This window comes from Capricornis sumatraensis, chromosome 17 (genome assembly GCF_032405125.1).
Source record: "Capricornis sumatraensis isolate serow.1 chromosome 17, serow.2, whole genome shotgun sequence".
Classification (NCBI taxonomy): domain Eukaryota; kingdom Metazoa; phylum Chordata; class Mammalia; order Artiodactyla; family Bovidae; genus Capricornis; species Capricornis sumatraensis.
The window spans coordinates 42,584,954-42,601,938 of NC_091085.1; the positions used below are offsets into that span (position 1 = coordinate 42,584,954).

At 35.9% G+C, this 16,985-nt stretch overlaps 1 protein-coding gene across 2 annotated transcripts in view; it reads right to left on the reverse strand.

Annotated features, from left to right (window-relative positions):
• BLTP1 (bridge-like lipid transfer protein family member 1) overlaps positions 1-16,985 on the reverse strand; it is a 183,745-nt gene that overhangs the window by 117,712 nt on the left and 49,048 nt on the right. For both annotated transcript variants that reach the window (XM_068989706.1, XM_068989705.1), the window contains exons 19-22: positions 12,578-12,805; positions 11,659-11,796; positions 4,351-4,530; positions 1,467-1,595 (exon numbers count right to left, since the gene is read on the reverse strand). In XM_068989706.1, coding sequence (XP_068845807.1) covers positions 1,467-1,595; positions 4,351-4,530; positions 11,659-11,796; positions 12,578-12,805 — 675 coding nt within the window. The remainder of the gene's footprint in view (positions 1-1,466; positions 1,596-4,350; positions 4,531-11,658; positions 11,797-12,577; positions 12,806-16,985) is intronic.

Below are 16,985 nucleotides of genomic sequence, written 5' to 3' on the forward strand. Positions count from 1 at the left end.
TATTTATTCCTAAAACATAGATTTAGTGATGATTAGGTTGGAAGATAACATACACATCACCAACTTCAATGAACTTCTTTGTGAAACAGCAGCTCTGAGTAAAGTATCAACCCAACAGCATGTACTCTGCTCATTAGTAGCAGAGCCAGGACTACAAGGAAGATGTCTCATATGACAGTGCTCTATACTAATTTATTTCCTCCACACAAAACAGGCCTTTTAAAAACTGTGATCTAAAATGACAGGAAGAATATCAGGGGCTGCAAGGAATAGTGGCTGACTGCAAAGGGTTACTAAGGAATTTGCTAAGGTGACAGAAGTGTTCTAGATCTTTATTGGCTGTAATGGTTACATCAGTGCATGTAACATTTCTCAAAACTCCAACTTAAAAGGGGTGAATTTATTGTATGGAACTTATGGCTCAATGAAGTTGATTTTTTTAAAAATTACAATACAACTTAAAAGCTTTCACTATTAAAAAAAAAAATAAAGGGAGGAGATGCCTACAAGCATGAACAAATTACCCATAAGAAACTAATGACTAATGACTAATGACTAAGGAACCAATTCCCCAGAGCCTGCCCTGGCATTGTGTTTATAAACAAGAAAAAAGTAATTTTTATCACCAATTATAGCTATTTTATTGATGATAAATAAGCACAGGTTACTGATTTTTTTGGATATAAAATTAAAAGGTGAATGAGTTATTTCCAATCCACAGTAATACAACAGCAAACATATGGTTTGTATACAAAAGAAAAAAGAAAGGAAAGACACAGAGAAAAGAAACTGGAAAGAAAAGCCAAACTGTTAGAAATGGTTATCTCTATGATGCAGAACTAGGGTCAGCTGTTTTTCTTTTCTGAAACTGCAATGTTTCAAGTTGCTCATTTTAAAAAATGTTCCACATCCCAAATTCATAAGTAACATTCTTAACTATAAAATAACACCCTGCATCTCACTGTATATGATTTCAGGAATTATTATATACTTCTTACAACCCTCTTCAAAGTAGTCTAATGACCCTTAGCCACAGTAGTGCAATGCTGTAGAAAGAGCATAAGATTTAGGGCCAGGAGACTAGGCAAATGCCCAACATTATTAATCATATTATAGGAGAATGTGTATGTTCCAGAAGGGTCTGCCAACAACATCATGCAAGGAATTCAACCTTCTTTCTCCTCCAACTTCTAAATCTTCCTCATAAATGCACAGCTATATCCCGAACAGTTAGTGTAATAATGCAGTAAGATGTTAATGTTAACAACAAAAATTTAAGAGATGCAATTTTATATCTCCATTTACTTGTGAATGTATGTTTTAAGAATTACCCCATTTTAGATATTTACAACTAAATTAAAATGACTATAAATTAGCAAAATAATTTTATTAATTGAAAAAACTGAACTTTCATTTTGAAAAAACCCATAAACGTTTGTAATACTGCTAACATATTTTTAACATACCTTGGATTCACAGAAGCGTCGATCAATTCCATGCTGACATACTACTACTGATTTTGGTCTTTCCAGTTCATACTCTCGACATACCACATGAAAAATAAATGTCTGTCCCCACTCCAAGAGACAAGCCAGCTACGAATAAGCCATGACAAGTTGACAACACTGTTAGCGTCCTAAATAAGTGTTCATGGTTCAAAAGTCTACCAAGAATATTAATATAGCTTGAAAGAATCCAAACAGTACCTTATACCTGCTATATAATCTACTTGTTAGCCAGTATCATTTTTCTACCTTGACATCATTTATAAGCTTATGTTACTGTTCATTTGTAAATGACAAAATGCACTGCCAAAATGAAAAATCATTTCAACTGAAAAATGAAACTTCAGCAACCTCTAAAGCCAGTTATTTTTCTTAAAGGTTGTATCTTTCTTCTTACATGACTAGTCGGAATTCCATGCACAGAAAAGCACCTAGAATTCTCTATCTGACCATAAACCAAGGTTCAAAGTGAAATTTATATCTATCTACTAAGCAAAAATTTTAGAAAATCAGGTATTCTGAAGATTAAAGAACTTTCATGAAAAGAAGTTTAAGTATATATCAATTTTCATCAAATCTTGAGTTTTTAAAAAATCTTAGGGTCATAATTTATTAGTTTACAATAAACACTGAGCCAGGGGTATACACTGTATTATCCCTGCCCCCACCAAAAGTACCTAATTTAGACTCTCATAAAATATGAATTTATTTTTAAAATACACAAAGAATGGATAAACACTGAAAGCACCCACGGATTCATGAACCTTGAGAGAAACAGTGATGCCAGGATTTCAGTGTAGAAGAAAGAGAAATGTTTCAACTTCTAATAAAAGCTGAGATGTTTAGATTAAAATCTTTAAAAGCTATTTTTAGATTAAAAGAACTGTGTCCAGTCTTGAAGAGTCAGCATGGCTTCACTGCATGCTTGTTAGGGAATAAGCTGTTTTTATTATATGCTTCAGTTTTTACTTATAGATTTAGAGACAGAAAATGGCAGATAAAACAGTTATGAGGTATGTAAGCACTAAATATTTGTTATCACTATTATATGTTTATTTCCATCATTTTTATATAAAATATCCCTTTTCAATTCTACTCATTTTCCCACTATTTCTAGAATCTTAATTTTTGCTTCCCTTCAATTATTTCCTTCAGATATAATCACAGCTATCTAGTCTGGTCGCTCAGTGGCAAAGAGACCGCCTGCCATGGCAGAATACCTGAGCTTGATCCCTGGGTTGGGAAGATTCCCTGGAGAAGGGAATCGCAACCCACTTCAGTATTCTTGCTTGGGAAATTCTATGGACAGAGGAGCCTGGTGGACTACAGTCCATGGGGTCACAAAGAGTCAGACACTACTTAGCAATTAAACAACAACTACAAACAACAGTCTTCATTTATCTGCAGGCTGCCACTATCTACCTCTGAATCACATGTTTCACACTCATTTTGTAATTCTACTAAAAACTGAGTACGTACATGTCCACCACATTTCAATCTTTTGAAACACTGATTATGAAATCCATATTATAAACACAGGCACACCTCACAGATACTGTGGATTTGGTTCCAGACCACCACAGTAAATTTGTGACATTGTGAATATCACAATAAAGTGAGTCACAAATTTTTTGGTTTCCCAGTACACATAAGTTATGTTTACAAGTAACTAGTAGTCTATCCTGTGTACAACAGCATTATATCTTAAAGAGACAACATATATATCTTAATTAAAAGGCACTTTATTGTTAAAAAATGCTAAAGTGAGCCTTCAATGAGTCATGATCTTTTTGAAATAGTAACTAACATAAAAGATCACTAATCATAGATCACCATAACAAATACAATAATAATGAAAAAGTTTGAAATAGTGCAAGAATCACCAAAATGTGACATAGATACATAAATTGAACAAATCCTGTCAGAAAAATGGTGCTAACAGACTTGCTTGATGCAGCATTGCCACAAACCTTCAATTTGTTTAAAAAAAAAAAAAAAACCAACCCACAACCAGAAAGCAAAATCTGTGAAACATAAAAAAATGAGGTTTAACTATATTTGTCTCAACAGGTGAAATTTTATAGTAACACAAACATTTCACTAAATTTCAATGGCCCATTTCTAGAACTAAGGGTTACAGGTCAGCCCTCTGTATTCATGGGCTTCACATCTGCAGTGGGCTGAATCCATGACAGGTTGAACCTGTGGATGCAGAACCTTTGTCAGGGAGGCTGTTCTGAAGACTAAGTGGGACAGTGAGAGCGAAGGAGAATTTATCCAAAGGGATTACAATTAGTCTTCTACATGAGATTTTCTGCCAATAAATTCATTGTTATTTTTCTAAATCAGTATCCGTATCACTAAGTGCAGATTCAAATGATGCTACCTTGCTTTAGGACATGACAAGTAAAGAAACATGCTACCTTAATATTATAAATGCCTCTTTCAAATCGTACCTAAGAAATACACAAAAAAGTAAAGTTCTCAGAAAATTATCCTACGTACTGGAAAAACAAGATTTCTCCAACAGTGGAGAGTCAAGTAATATAATTTTAATAATATACAACTTGATTTCCAGAAACTTCTCATCCTGAGTTCTTCTCAAAGAAAGTCTTGAATTCTTAAAAATATTACACAGGACTATAAAAAATTACACCCATCAATTTTATGTGGCCCAGAAAACCTAAACTTGTCTCTGACTCATCCATGACTAAGAAAATCCTTAGTGGCAAGTGGAAGTAAAATGTACATTCAAATGGGTATACAACTTTTTCTCGGGGAGGTGGGTCAGGAAAGGAAAAAGGAAGTAAGTTAGGAGATAGCACTCCCAGACCTGAGAACATACCTGTGGTGCTGTGACCTTAGCTGTAAGGCTTCCGGCCTGCACATCAATTAGCCATGCGTATTCTAAGGAATCACTTCCCAAAGGAAGACCTTCCGCTGAGAACATAGCGTGTGCTCTCAGCTGGAGACCTGACAAATTGATGTGACCTTCCCTGAGCACTTCATCCACAGGCGGTCGCTGCTAAAAACAATAAACATAAGAAAAATCAGCATTTATGATTGCTAGTTGCTTTTTCCCCCAGAGACAAATGGTAAAAACATGCTATATAGAAAATAAGACTAGGATCCAAAGCTCTTAACACAACCTTGTATCCATAAAAGTAGTCTGAGTTCAGCTTCTTTAGTGACATTATCTGTAAAAGCCCAACTGCAAAGCAAGACAGCAAAGTCTTAAAAAAATGCAGACTTCTCTTTGGTAGGCACCTCAATAAATAAAAAGAAACAAGTATTCTGACTAACAGGGAATGTGAGAGACCAATCTTTTGTGACAAGGCAGGAATCATTAAAGTATCAAAAAGAAGAAAATAACATGGAAGAAAAAAGACCCATTAAGACCATAATGAGGAACTAGCAAAGAAAATCATCTTCTAGAAAGATTTTGAGAATTATGTAAATATTAAAAGGAGGGATTCCTCTTACAGAGAATAATTATATACTCATAACTAAAAAGCAGCAACATTTCAAAGAGAAAATTTCTAACACTTATTCAGAAAGCTAAAGGATATGACCTAAAATAGGGCATTCCATGGAACACTTGGTTCACAGATTGTTATTAGGAACAAAGAATCAAGTAAGTTTGGTAATGCCCTATCCATCAGTCACCAATGTTTATAGAATCTACCTCCCAGTCTTTCACAAATGCACTGAGTTTCTTTCAGCTTCCTATTATCATCCTGGTTCAAATAATACAACCTCTTGCCAGGATCTCCCAGCATTTGCTTTTACACTGTTCTGCTCCATACTCTACAAAAACACCACAGAGATCTTTTAAAAAGGCAATTTTTACCATGTTCTTACCTAAAGACCAGAGCTCAAATTATCAACATTTGTTGGATCACGGAGAAAGCAAGAGAATTCCAGAAAAACAACTGTCTATTTCACTGACTACACTAAAACCCTTGACTGTGTAGATCACAACAAACTATCAAAAACTCTTACAGATATGGGAATAGCAGATCACCTTACCTGCCTCCTGAGAAACCTGTATGCCGGTCAAGAAGCAACTGTCAGAACCAGACATGGAACAATTGACTGGTTCAAAACTGGAAAATGACTACGACAAGGCTGTATACTGTCACCCCGCTTATTTAATTTATATGCAGAGTACATCATGAGAAATGCCAACCTGGATAAATCAACCTGGATAAAGCTGGAATGAAGACTGTTGGAAGAATTATCAAAAACTTCAGATATGCATATGATACCACCCTAATGGGAAAAGTGATAGGGAACTAAAGAGCCTCTTGATGAGGGTGAAAGAGGAGAGTGAAAAAGCTGGCTTGAAACTCAACATTCAAAAAATGAAGATCATGGCATCCAATCCCATCACTTCATAGAAAACAGATGAGCCAAAACTGGAAATAGTGACAGATTTGATTTCCTTAGGCTCCAAATCATAGTATGTGGTGACTGCAGACATAAAATTGAAAGATGCTTGCTCCCTGGAAAAAGCTATGAAAAACCTAGACAGCATATTAAAATGCAGAGATATCACTTTGCTGACAAAGTCCATATAGTCAAAGCTATAGCTTTTCCAGTAGTCATGTACAAATGTAAGAGTTGGACCATAAAGAAGGCTGAGCCCTGAAGAATTGATGGTTTCAAACTGTGGTGCTAGAGAAAATGCTTGAGAGTTGCTTGGACAGCAAGGAGATCAAACCAGTCAATCCTAAGGAAATCAATCCTGAATATTCACTGATTCTGAAGCTGAAGCTCCAATACTTTGGCCAGCTGATGCGAACAGCCAACTCACTGGAAAAGATCCTGATGCTAGGAAAGACTGAAGGCAAAAGGAGAAGAGGGCAGCAGAGGATGAAATGGTTAGGTAGCATCACCAACTCAACGGACCTGAATCTGAACAAACTCCAGGAGACAGTGGAGGACAGAGGAGGTTGGCATGCTGCAATCTATGGGGCTGCAGAGTTGGACATGACTTAGTGACTGAATAACAACAGTTACCTCAAAGCCATTACATGCTACCAAAGCACTTCATTCCTCTCCTTGCAGCACTTTTTACACTTGATATTATTTATCTTAATTTTACCATGACAGTGTGTACGTGCAGGCCATCTTACAAGGTTAATGTTCCTTGTTTCAGCACAAATTTTGGAAACTGCATTCATTAAAAAGTGTTTTTAAGGATACGGCTAAATCTAATTCATATGGTATTCTTAAAAGGTCACTTCAAATTGTGACTATAATAAAAGCTCTAGAGAGTCTTCTGATACATTTTTTGTCTAAGCTGTGTGATAGTATATAAAATCACCTATCTCCAGGCATCAGTTCCCTTCTATTTTCTGTGAGGCAGCTAGAGAGGATGGTCAATGAAGATCACTTCTGGCACTGAGATTCTATAATTCTCAATATAAAGTTTTTGATAGCTTTTCCTGAGTTCAAAGATACATGTGGATCTTGGCTTAGATGAATCAATACTGCTCAATGTTCACACCACCCAAAGCAATCTATAGACTTAATGCAATCCCTATCCAAATTCCAAGGCCATCTTTCAAAGAATTAGCAAATAATCCTAAAATTTGCACAGAACCACAAAAATCCTAAATAGCCAAAGTAATCTTGAAAAAGAAGAAAAAAACTGGAGGTATCATACTCTCTTACCTCAAACTCTATCATAAAGCTGTGATGATCAAAACAGTATGGTATTAGCATAAAAACAGACACATAAATCAATGAAACAAAAGAGAGCCCAGAAATAAACACACATATATATGGCCAGTTAATTTATGACAGAGGATCCAAAAATATATAATGAGGAAATAAGAGCCTCTTCAATAGACAGTGCTGGGAAAACTGGGTACCACATATTAAAAGAATAAAATACTATCACTATTTTATACCACAACAAAAATCAACTAAAAATGAATTACAGACTTGAATGTAAGACCTCAAACCATAAAACCCCTAGAAAATACCAGCAGTAGACTCTCTGACATAAGCTTGGTGATTATTTTTTAATCTAACACCAAAGGCAAAGCAACAATAGTAAAAATAAACAAGTGGGACTATGTCAAACTAAAATGCTTCTTCAAAAGAAAGGAAATTATCAACAAATGGAAAAGCAAACAGCAGAAGGAAAAAAACATTTGCCAGTCATAAATCTGATACAGGGCTAAAATCTAAAATATATAAAGAATTCCTATAACTCAGTACCAAAAGGCAAACAATCCAATATAAAAAATGGTCAGAGAATATGAGTATTTTCCCAAAGAAGACATGCAGATGATCAACTGACACATGAAAAGATGTTCAATGTCACTAAGCATCAGGGAAATACAAATCAAAATCACAGTGACCTGTCACCTCATACGTGTTAGAATGCCTGTCATCAAAAACAAATAACAAATGTTGGTGTGGATGTGGGAAAAAAAAAACAAAACCTTGCGCACTATTAAGAAGAATGTAAATTGGTAAAGCTACTATGGAAGATAATGGTGGTTCCTCAAAAATTAAAACAGAACTGCCATATGATTCAGCAGTTCCACTTCTGGGTAGTTATTCAAAGGAAATGAAACAACTAATTCAAAGAGATACATGCATCCCCATGTTCACTGCAGTATTATTTAAAACAGCCAAGATATGGAGACAACCTACATGTCTATCAGCAGATGAATGGAAAAAGAAATTTTAGTGAGTGTATATATATATAGAAATATCAATCCTAAAGGAAATCAATCCTGAATATTCACTGGATGGACTGATGCTGAAGTTGAAGCTCCAGTATTCTGGTCACCTGATGTAAAGAACCAACTCATTGGAAAAGACCCTGATGCTGGGAAAGACTGAGGACAAGAGGAAAAGGAGACGACAGAGGATGAGATGGTTGGATGGGCCCATCTATCCAAATGTATTTTCCAAGAATGCTGGATGCCTGCATATGCATCTGTTGTTAGTGTATTAGAATACCATCAGAAAGTCAACTATTTATGACTTCTGAAAGACATTCTACCTACACAGACACTTAGGTGAGTTTATCTGAGTTACTTCACAAATTTATAATGCAGCTCATTCTTTGGAAAATGCTAGAAAATAAAGGGTGATTTCCTGGTAATTCAAACCCAACATGCCCAGAAACTCATACCCTTCCCCTGTAAAGCAGTTCCTCCTCCCATATTCTTTATCGTGCACTATCTTGGTTAACTGCCCAAGCCAAAAATCAAACATCATCCAGGGTTCTATACTTTCTCTCACCACTCACTGTCAAAAAACCAAAAACATAAACAAACATGTGGATCTCGGGTTGTCCTAAAGGTAAAGACTACCTGGTACATCAGTAAAGACTACATTCTGAATTGTACTATGGCTTACATCACTCTGTGCGTTGAATTGTGTCCCCTACAAAGACATTCAGTTCCTAAGCTCAGGTACCTGTGAGTGTGATCTTATTTGGATATAATGTCTTCGCAAAAGTAATCAAGTCAAAATGTAGTTACACTGGATTACAATGGGTCTTACTCCAATTAACAGTGTCCCTCTCACGGGAAAACTTAAGACACAGAGACTCATGAAGAGAATGCCAAGTGAAGATGGAGACAGAGATTTGAGTGATGCAAAACAGATTCTCTGTTTTGAAGCTACAAAACAGGGAATGCCAAGGACTCTTAGCACCACCAAAGCTAGGAAAAGACATGGGAGCCTTGAAAGAGGGCATGGCCCTGCCAAACACACTAGTTTCAGACTTGTAGGCTCCAGAACTGCGGAAGAGTAACTTTCTGTTGTTTTAAGGCAACTAGTGAAGGGTACTTTGCTTTGGCAGCCCTAATATAAAACTAATAGACATAGGATGATCAAGTCAAAAAAAAGTAAAAGGCTTCATAAGTCAGACACAGTCACTGACCCATCACATTAGATCCTTAGCCTTGAAGCTGTGCACTAAGACAAATGCTACCAGAAATAAGGAGCTACAGATGAGTGACCCAGAATTGACTCTTGAGGGTAGTCACAGAGTGAAGCTTCCCATCATGAAAGAGTATTAGTATAGAGACAAAAGAAAAAAATATTTCTAAGAAATGCTAGCACTACAAAATGTAAGCAAATTAAGTAGATAAACAAATTCCTAGAGAATATGTATAGACTATGCTTGTCTTCAGCATGAATCATAAAGTGTCTGCCATCTGGAAAACAAAATGTCACTAGTATCAATACTTCCGTTACTGCCTTGATATCTCTACTCCATGAATTCCTCTTATCACCATATAAATCACACTTTACACTTCTGTCTCTGTACAAGTATGCCAATAATTGTGCAGTTAGGGATAATATGGACCCTCATAATAAACTCAATAAAATATTTTTTTATAACCAGCAAAGTCTTTTGAGAATGCAGTGATTAAGATAAAAGTTGAAGTATCATCAGGTACTCAAAAAATCAGAGCTACTCTCCTAAGATTCTCAGAAGTCAGCCTTTCTGAGAAGGTATTTCCCTATTACCTTTATTAATTTCCTCAAGAGACTTGAAAAAAGGAGATGAGCTTCTTCTCTATACATTTGCCTCTTAAAAAAAAAAAAAAGGAAAAACCAATCCTAATGACCCATTAATTACAGAAAGAAGGAACAGAGTTATTTTTAAGGTTTCACATGACAAGTTAAAATGAGTGTTACACAAGTGAGAGCTTTGTGAAGACAGACTAGTTCTCCACGTTAATTTTGGTGGCAGTTACACAAATCTACCCATGATGAAATGTCACAGAACTATGCATACATATTGTACAAATATCAATCTCTGGGTTTTGATATTTTACCATTATTATTTATGAGGTCAACATGGAGGAAACACAGAAACTCTGTACTATCTCTGTAACCTCCTGGAAGTCTATAATTTCTTGAAATAAAGTTTTTTAAAAAGAAACACATTCTATGGCAAAAACTAGTATACATTAAGTGTTAAGTTTTAGCTACTACATCAAAATAATACAGTTTTATCAAACCCAGGTATCCCACATTACAGGTGGCTTCTTTACCAGCTGAGCCACCAGGGAAGCCCACTATAGCAGAAGAGTGCAAAGGGGTATGCTCTTTTACATAAGATGGTCAGTTACTTCACAGAATCTATGGTGAATTATCTGATTTACTGTCAAGATTCATCACCCTGTCTATAATTTTACTTTGTCCTACATTAAAACCCATCACAGCTCTAAAGCATATCACTTGACTAAAAGTAGGAAAGAGACTTAAAGAAGGGGTAGATGCCAAAAAAAGTCATTAGCATTAAAAAAAGAATAACAAAGTGATAATGTACCCAGGAATGTTAAAATATTTCCATTTGATGAATGTCACCAGTTCTCTTCCAAAAGAGCCTTAGGGATATCTTGAAGGTATTAACAAAGTACCTTGTCAGTGTTGGATGACAAGAATTAATCAGTGTTCATGTAGATACACATGTTTTCAAGATTTATGGTTCAGTTCAGTTATTCAGTCGTGTCCAACTCTTTGCGACCCCATGGACAGCAGCATGCCAGGCCTCCCTGTCCATCACCAACACTTATGGTTTATGGTACTGGTTAACATTAACACTTGGACATTCTTTGGTGGCTCAGACGGTAAAGAATCTGCCTGCAATGCAGAAGACCTGGGTTCTATCCCTGGGTTGGGAAGATCTCCTGGAGAAGGAAATGGCAACTCACTCCAGTATCCTTGCCTGGGAAATCTCATGGACAGAGGAGCCTAGCGGGCTACAGTCCATGGTGTTGCAAAGAGTCAGGCACGACTGAGCAATTAACATACAATATTAACACTTAGGTTGTGATTTTCAACAGAATCTACCAACATTCTATACAATTAGTTTTACCCTTTTATAAACGTATGAGAAAGTCAGAAAGTATTTCTTACAATTTCTAAAAACAATAGATAAATAATTGTTTGGGATCACATAAATAAGGAACAGCAGGGGAAAAAAATAAAAGCTAAAATACTTGAAACAATTCACACAATACAAAACTGCTTAGTACAGTTAAAGTGAAGGTCCCTGATTTAAAAAAGCTATACAGTCCATGCACAGAAGTTAACACATTGTTTTCATCCCATAAATAGTAACAATAAATTTCTGAGTCTTTACCACAACTCACTTTGACATTACCTGATAGTTATCACTGACAAACACATTCAGGGGTGACAGGACAAGTTGCAGCATGGTCTCCCTAAATCCTTTTTTCATCTCAAAACATAGTCTTTCCAAAAAAGCTGTAGGGCACTCAGGACCATCAGTAGTTCCATGCTAAAGTCAAGCAAAAACCACAATCAATATATAGAAAAATTAAAGACCAAAGAAGTACATAAAAATAAAAATTATACTTATACAATTAAAAAATTTTGATTTTTTTCAAAAGGAAGAATGGTGCTTACTGACAAAAATAACTATTCAGTATCCCTATGTTAACTAAGCACCAGAGCTGATTTCTCTCGTGTGCGACCCTAGGAACATAATATGGAGCCAATATGCAGCACAACGCTCCAGGGGCCACTCTCTCCCCATCTGGCCTGGCTCCAATGGCCACGGGTTCTTCAGGCAATATAATTTCATTTCAAGTCAGCCCCAACAGGCCCACGGGTCATCTTTAGAGTAAACCACGATACTATGGAGAATCCAAACCCGTGACACAATTCAACCTCAAGGGTCAAGCCTGAATCATGATTTTGTATAGTTCCACCAAAAGGTCCCAAAGTGGTCTAGAGTCAGAGATAAAGACTAAGTGTAAAGTCCTACGATATCCATCAGGCTAACTGTAAATCTAGCAATTCAACAACATGGCAAAATATTCTAAAGTTATACAGAACAGCAAAGAAGGAGCTAAAGTGAAAGAAGAAAAACAGAAAAATTGTCAATGATCAAGTGATTATGAAGAAAATAATACACTAGCTTTATAAAGATAAAAGGATAAATATAGAACAGTTTTGAATCTGAATTATTTTATGTAAGTATGTGCACACACTACATCACTTCCTATGCTAGGTGGACTTCATAACAGACTCAACTGTATTGATATGCAAACACTTACAACAGGAAGACGTCCATGAACTTTGTACAAATTAACAAGTACAGTAATATCCCAAGGACGCAAGGTAAGTGGATGAATTGACTTTGCTGAACTTTCATTTTCTTTTTTGTCATTTTCCATCCCAACAGCAGTCCATCCAGAACTGGATGATGTTGACAGGGACAGAACAGGACTTGAAATAACCTCTTCAAAATCCATGTACATGTCATCTTCCCCAAAGTAGTTTTCCTATAAATAGTAAGAATAAATTGCTATCAAGAGATATGTAACAATAATGTTTCACCTTAGAGCCTGAAATTTATAAACTAAGCATTTCCTTATCCTATTATAGAGTATTAGTCTATTTCCTAAAATGAAAACAAGATAAAACACCCAAAAAGCTTTCAAGTTCTAACACTGATACTAAATAAAACATAAGTTAAAACTAAAGAGGAAAAAAAAAAAGTAATAGAGACATTTAAGATAGGTAACAACTCCAAGTCAGCATGACACTAAGGCAAAAACAAAAAACAGCTACAATTTATATATTCTTAATAAATGGAAGCAGAGAGTTCACTGGATTATAAATTATTTTATAAAATGTGTCAAAACTTAAAAATTTTTAATTTGTTTCAGTAGATATTTCACACAAGTTCTGAATTAACATGCTGAATGTGAGTACTAATTTTAAAGTAATAAATTTTGACACGAATAAAAAGTTGCTATAAAATCTATGATGCAGAGTCTGCATCAAAACATAATAAACTACTAACATAGGTAACATAGAATTTACAAAGTAATTTAAAGTAAAGGCATATCTTTCTTTCTCTATGCTCTTTGTTCTTATTTTTGTTTATGTACTACTATGGAATTTTTTAGTTAAAACAACTGAGGTTCAATATACATGTGGTAATGCAAAAACAGTTAAAACTGGACATGGAACAACAGACTGGTTCCAAATAGGAAAAGGAGTACGTCAAGGCTGTATATTGTCACCCTGCTTATTTAACTTCTATGCAGAGTACATCATGAGAAATGCTGGGCTGGAAGAAACACAAGCTGGAATCAAGACTGCCAGGAGAAATATCAATAACCTCAGATCTGCAGATGACATCACCTTTATGGCAGAAAGTGAAGAGAAACTAAAAAGCCTCTTGATGAAAGGGAAAGAGGAGAGTGAAAAAGTTGGCTTAAAGCTCAACATTCAGAAAACAAAGATCATGGCATCTGGTCCCATCACTTCATGGGAAATAGATGGGGAAACAGTGGAAACAGTGTCAGACTTTATCTTTTTGGGCTCCAAAATCACTGCAGATGGTGACTGCAGCCATGAAATTAAAGATGCTTACTCCTTGGAAGGAAAGTTATGACCAACCTAGATAGCATATTAAAAAGCAGAGACATTATTACGTCAACAAAGGTCCGTCTAGTCAAGGCTATGGTTTTTCCAGTGGTCATGGACGTATGTAAAAGGTGGACTGTGAAGAAAGCTGAGTGCCAAAGAATTGATGCTTTTCAACTGTGGTATTGGAGAAGACTCTTGAGAGTCCCTTGGACTACAAGGAAATCCAACCAGTCCCTTCTAAAGGAGATCAGTCCTGGGTGTTCATTGGAAGGACTGATGCTAAAGCTGAAACTCCAGTACTTTGGCCACCTCATGTGAAGAGTTGACTCAGTGGAAAAGACTCTGATGCTAGGAGGGATTGGGGGCAGGAGGAGAAGGGGATGACAGAGGATGAGATGGCTGGATGGCATCACCAACTCGATGGACATGAGTCTGAGTGAACTTGGGAGTTGGTCATGGACAGGGAGGCCTGGTGTGCCTCAATTCACGCGGTCACAAAGAGTCAGACACAACTGAGCAACTGAACTGAATGCAAAAACAGTTAATACTTCTCTGGCAGTATTCAAAACTGATATTGTATCAACACAACCACCTACACCTGCTAACTAAATCATTGCTTCTATTTAAATTAAAATAAAATTCAGCCTCTTTAATTTTAGATCCTTCATAGATATTCACATGTAATACCAAGAAAATAAGATACTGAGAGAAATATTTGTAGAATATTTTAGGCTACAAAATGGTCATGCGAGAAAAAAAATCTGTGTTTGTGGGTGTTTCCTCCCTTTGCATCTGAAGAACTACTCCTTTATTCCTTCAAGAATCTCTAAAACCTTAGGGAAAGAAAAGGCAAACAGAAACCATAGCTTTCCAAAAATATTAAACACATTTCCCCTTGCATCTTTTACCTTAAATTGCATTATCTGATGCTCTATGGCAGTTTTAATAAATATAGGAAATCAAATATTGAGACTTTAAAAAATTTCAAAATTTATTCAGCTAGCACTTCTTTAAGAGAACCTTTGTTAATCAATCTGGAGTGTCCATCCCAGGCCAACCTTGATCATCCTAGACCTTTCCAGAATTAATTTTTCCTGTTACTGTACATTAAAGGATTCCTTGTTAGTTAAGCCTTCAATATCCAAACCTCTGCAACTGTGAAATTACAAAAGGAAGCAAATAAGTAAGCACTGATAAAGTCAGATTCACACAAACACCCATGCCACAACTAACTCTACTGCTCATGGCTGGTAAAATTTGGTCAATTCTTCTCTCTTTGATTATCAGATGTAGTAGATATCCAAGAGTACAATGAAAGTCTAAAGCAAAGTGAATTTGCAAAATCCTGGAAAAATGAAAAATTTCATGAAGTAGCTGAATGTGATTCTGAATAACTGCTCAAATCACAGATAAAATATCAGTTATAAGTGAAAATCTGGACGGCTTAGGAAAGTTACCTATAAAAAAGAGTAAATGAACAAAAACTAGTGATGTTTTGTTGGGGCATTGTTAAAAGCATGATTTGAGTATCAAAAGAATAAAAGCAAAGTATAGAAAACTGAATAAATCATCAAATATTTTTCTTAAAATAGTTTCTATCCATAAACATGCTACAGAGACCCTAAAGTACTGTCATACTATACAATCATATTATACATTTCATCGGAAAAATTATCAAAATGAATCAACACTTGATTTGGTCTTTGCTTAAAGAAGCACTGCATATTTCTTCAGAGCCTAAATTTGTCCCACTCTGAAATGATTTCATTTTCAAACATTTGCTTCAATTTTCAAGATAGAGCTAAATATTGCTGTAAAAAGCAATACTGCAGAGGAACCTGGAATGTTAGGTCCATGAATCAAGGCAAACTGGAAGTGGTCATACAGGAGATGGCAAGAGTGAATGTCGATATTCTAGGAATCAGTGAACTAAAATGGACTGCAATGGGTGAATTTAACTCAGATGACCATTACATCTACTATTGTGGGCAGGAATCCCTTAGAAGAAATGGAGTAGCCATCATAATCAAAAAAAAGAGTCCAAAATCCAGTACTTGGATGCAATCTCAAAAACAACAGAATGATCTCTGTTTGTTTCCAAGGAAAACCATTCAGTATCACAGTAATTTAAGTCTATACCCTGACTAGTAAAGCTGAAGCTGAAGTTGAACAGTTCTATGAACACCTACAAGACTTTGTAGAACTAATACCCAAGAAACATGTCCTCTTCATTATAGGGGACTGGAATGCAAAAGTAGGAAGTCAAGACATACCTGGGGTAACAGGCAAATTTGGCCTTGGAATATGGAATGAAGCAGGACAAAGACTAATAGAGTTTTGCCAAGAGAACACACAGGCCATAGCAAATACCCTCTTCCAACAACACAAGAGAAGACTCTACACATGGACATCATCAGATGGTCAACACTGAAATCAGATTGATTATATTCTTTGCAGTCAAAGAATCTCTATACAGTCAGCAAAAACAAGACCAGGAGCTCACTGTGGCTCAGATCATGAACTCCTTATTACCAAATTCAGACTTAAATTGAAGATAGTAGGGAAAACCGCTAGACCATTTAGATATGACCTAAATCAAATCCCTTATCATTATAGAGTGGAAGTGAGAAATAGATTTAAGGTACTAGATCTGATAGATAAGGTGCCTGATGAACTATGGATGGAGGTTCGTGACATTGTACAGGAGATAGCGATCAAGACCATCCCCATGGAAAAGAAATGGAAAAAAGCAAAATGGCTGTCTGGGGAGGCGTTACAAATAGCTGTGAAAAGAAGAGAAGTGAAAAGTAAAGGAGAAAAGGAAAGATATAAGCATCTCTGAATGCAGAATTCTAAAGAATAGCAAGGAGAGATAACAAAGCCTTCCTCAGTGATCAATGCAAAGAAATAGAGGAAAACAACAGAATGGGAAAGCCTAGAGATCTCTTCAAGAAAATTAGAGATACCAAGAAACACTTCATGCAAGATGGGATTGATAAAGGACAGAAATGGTATGGACTTAACAGAAGCAGAAGATATTAAGAAGAGGTGGCAAGAATACACAGAAGAACTGTACAAAAAAGA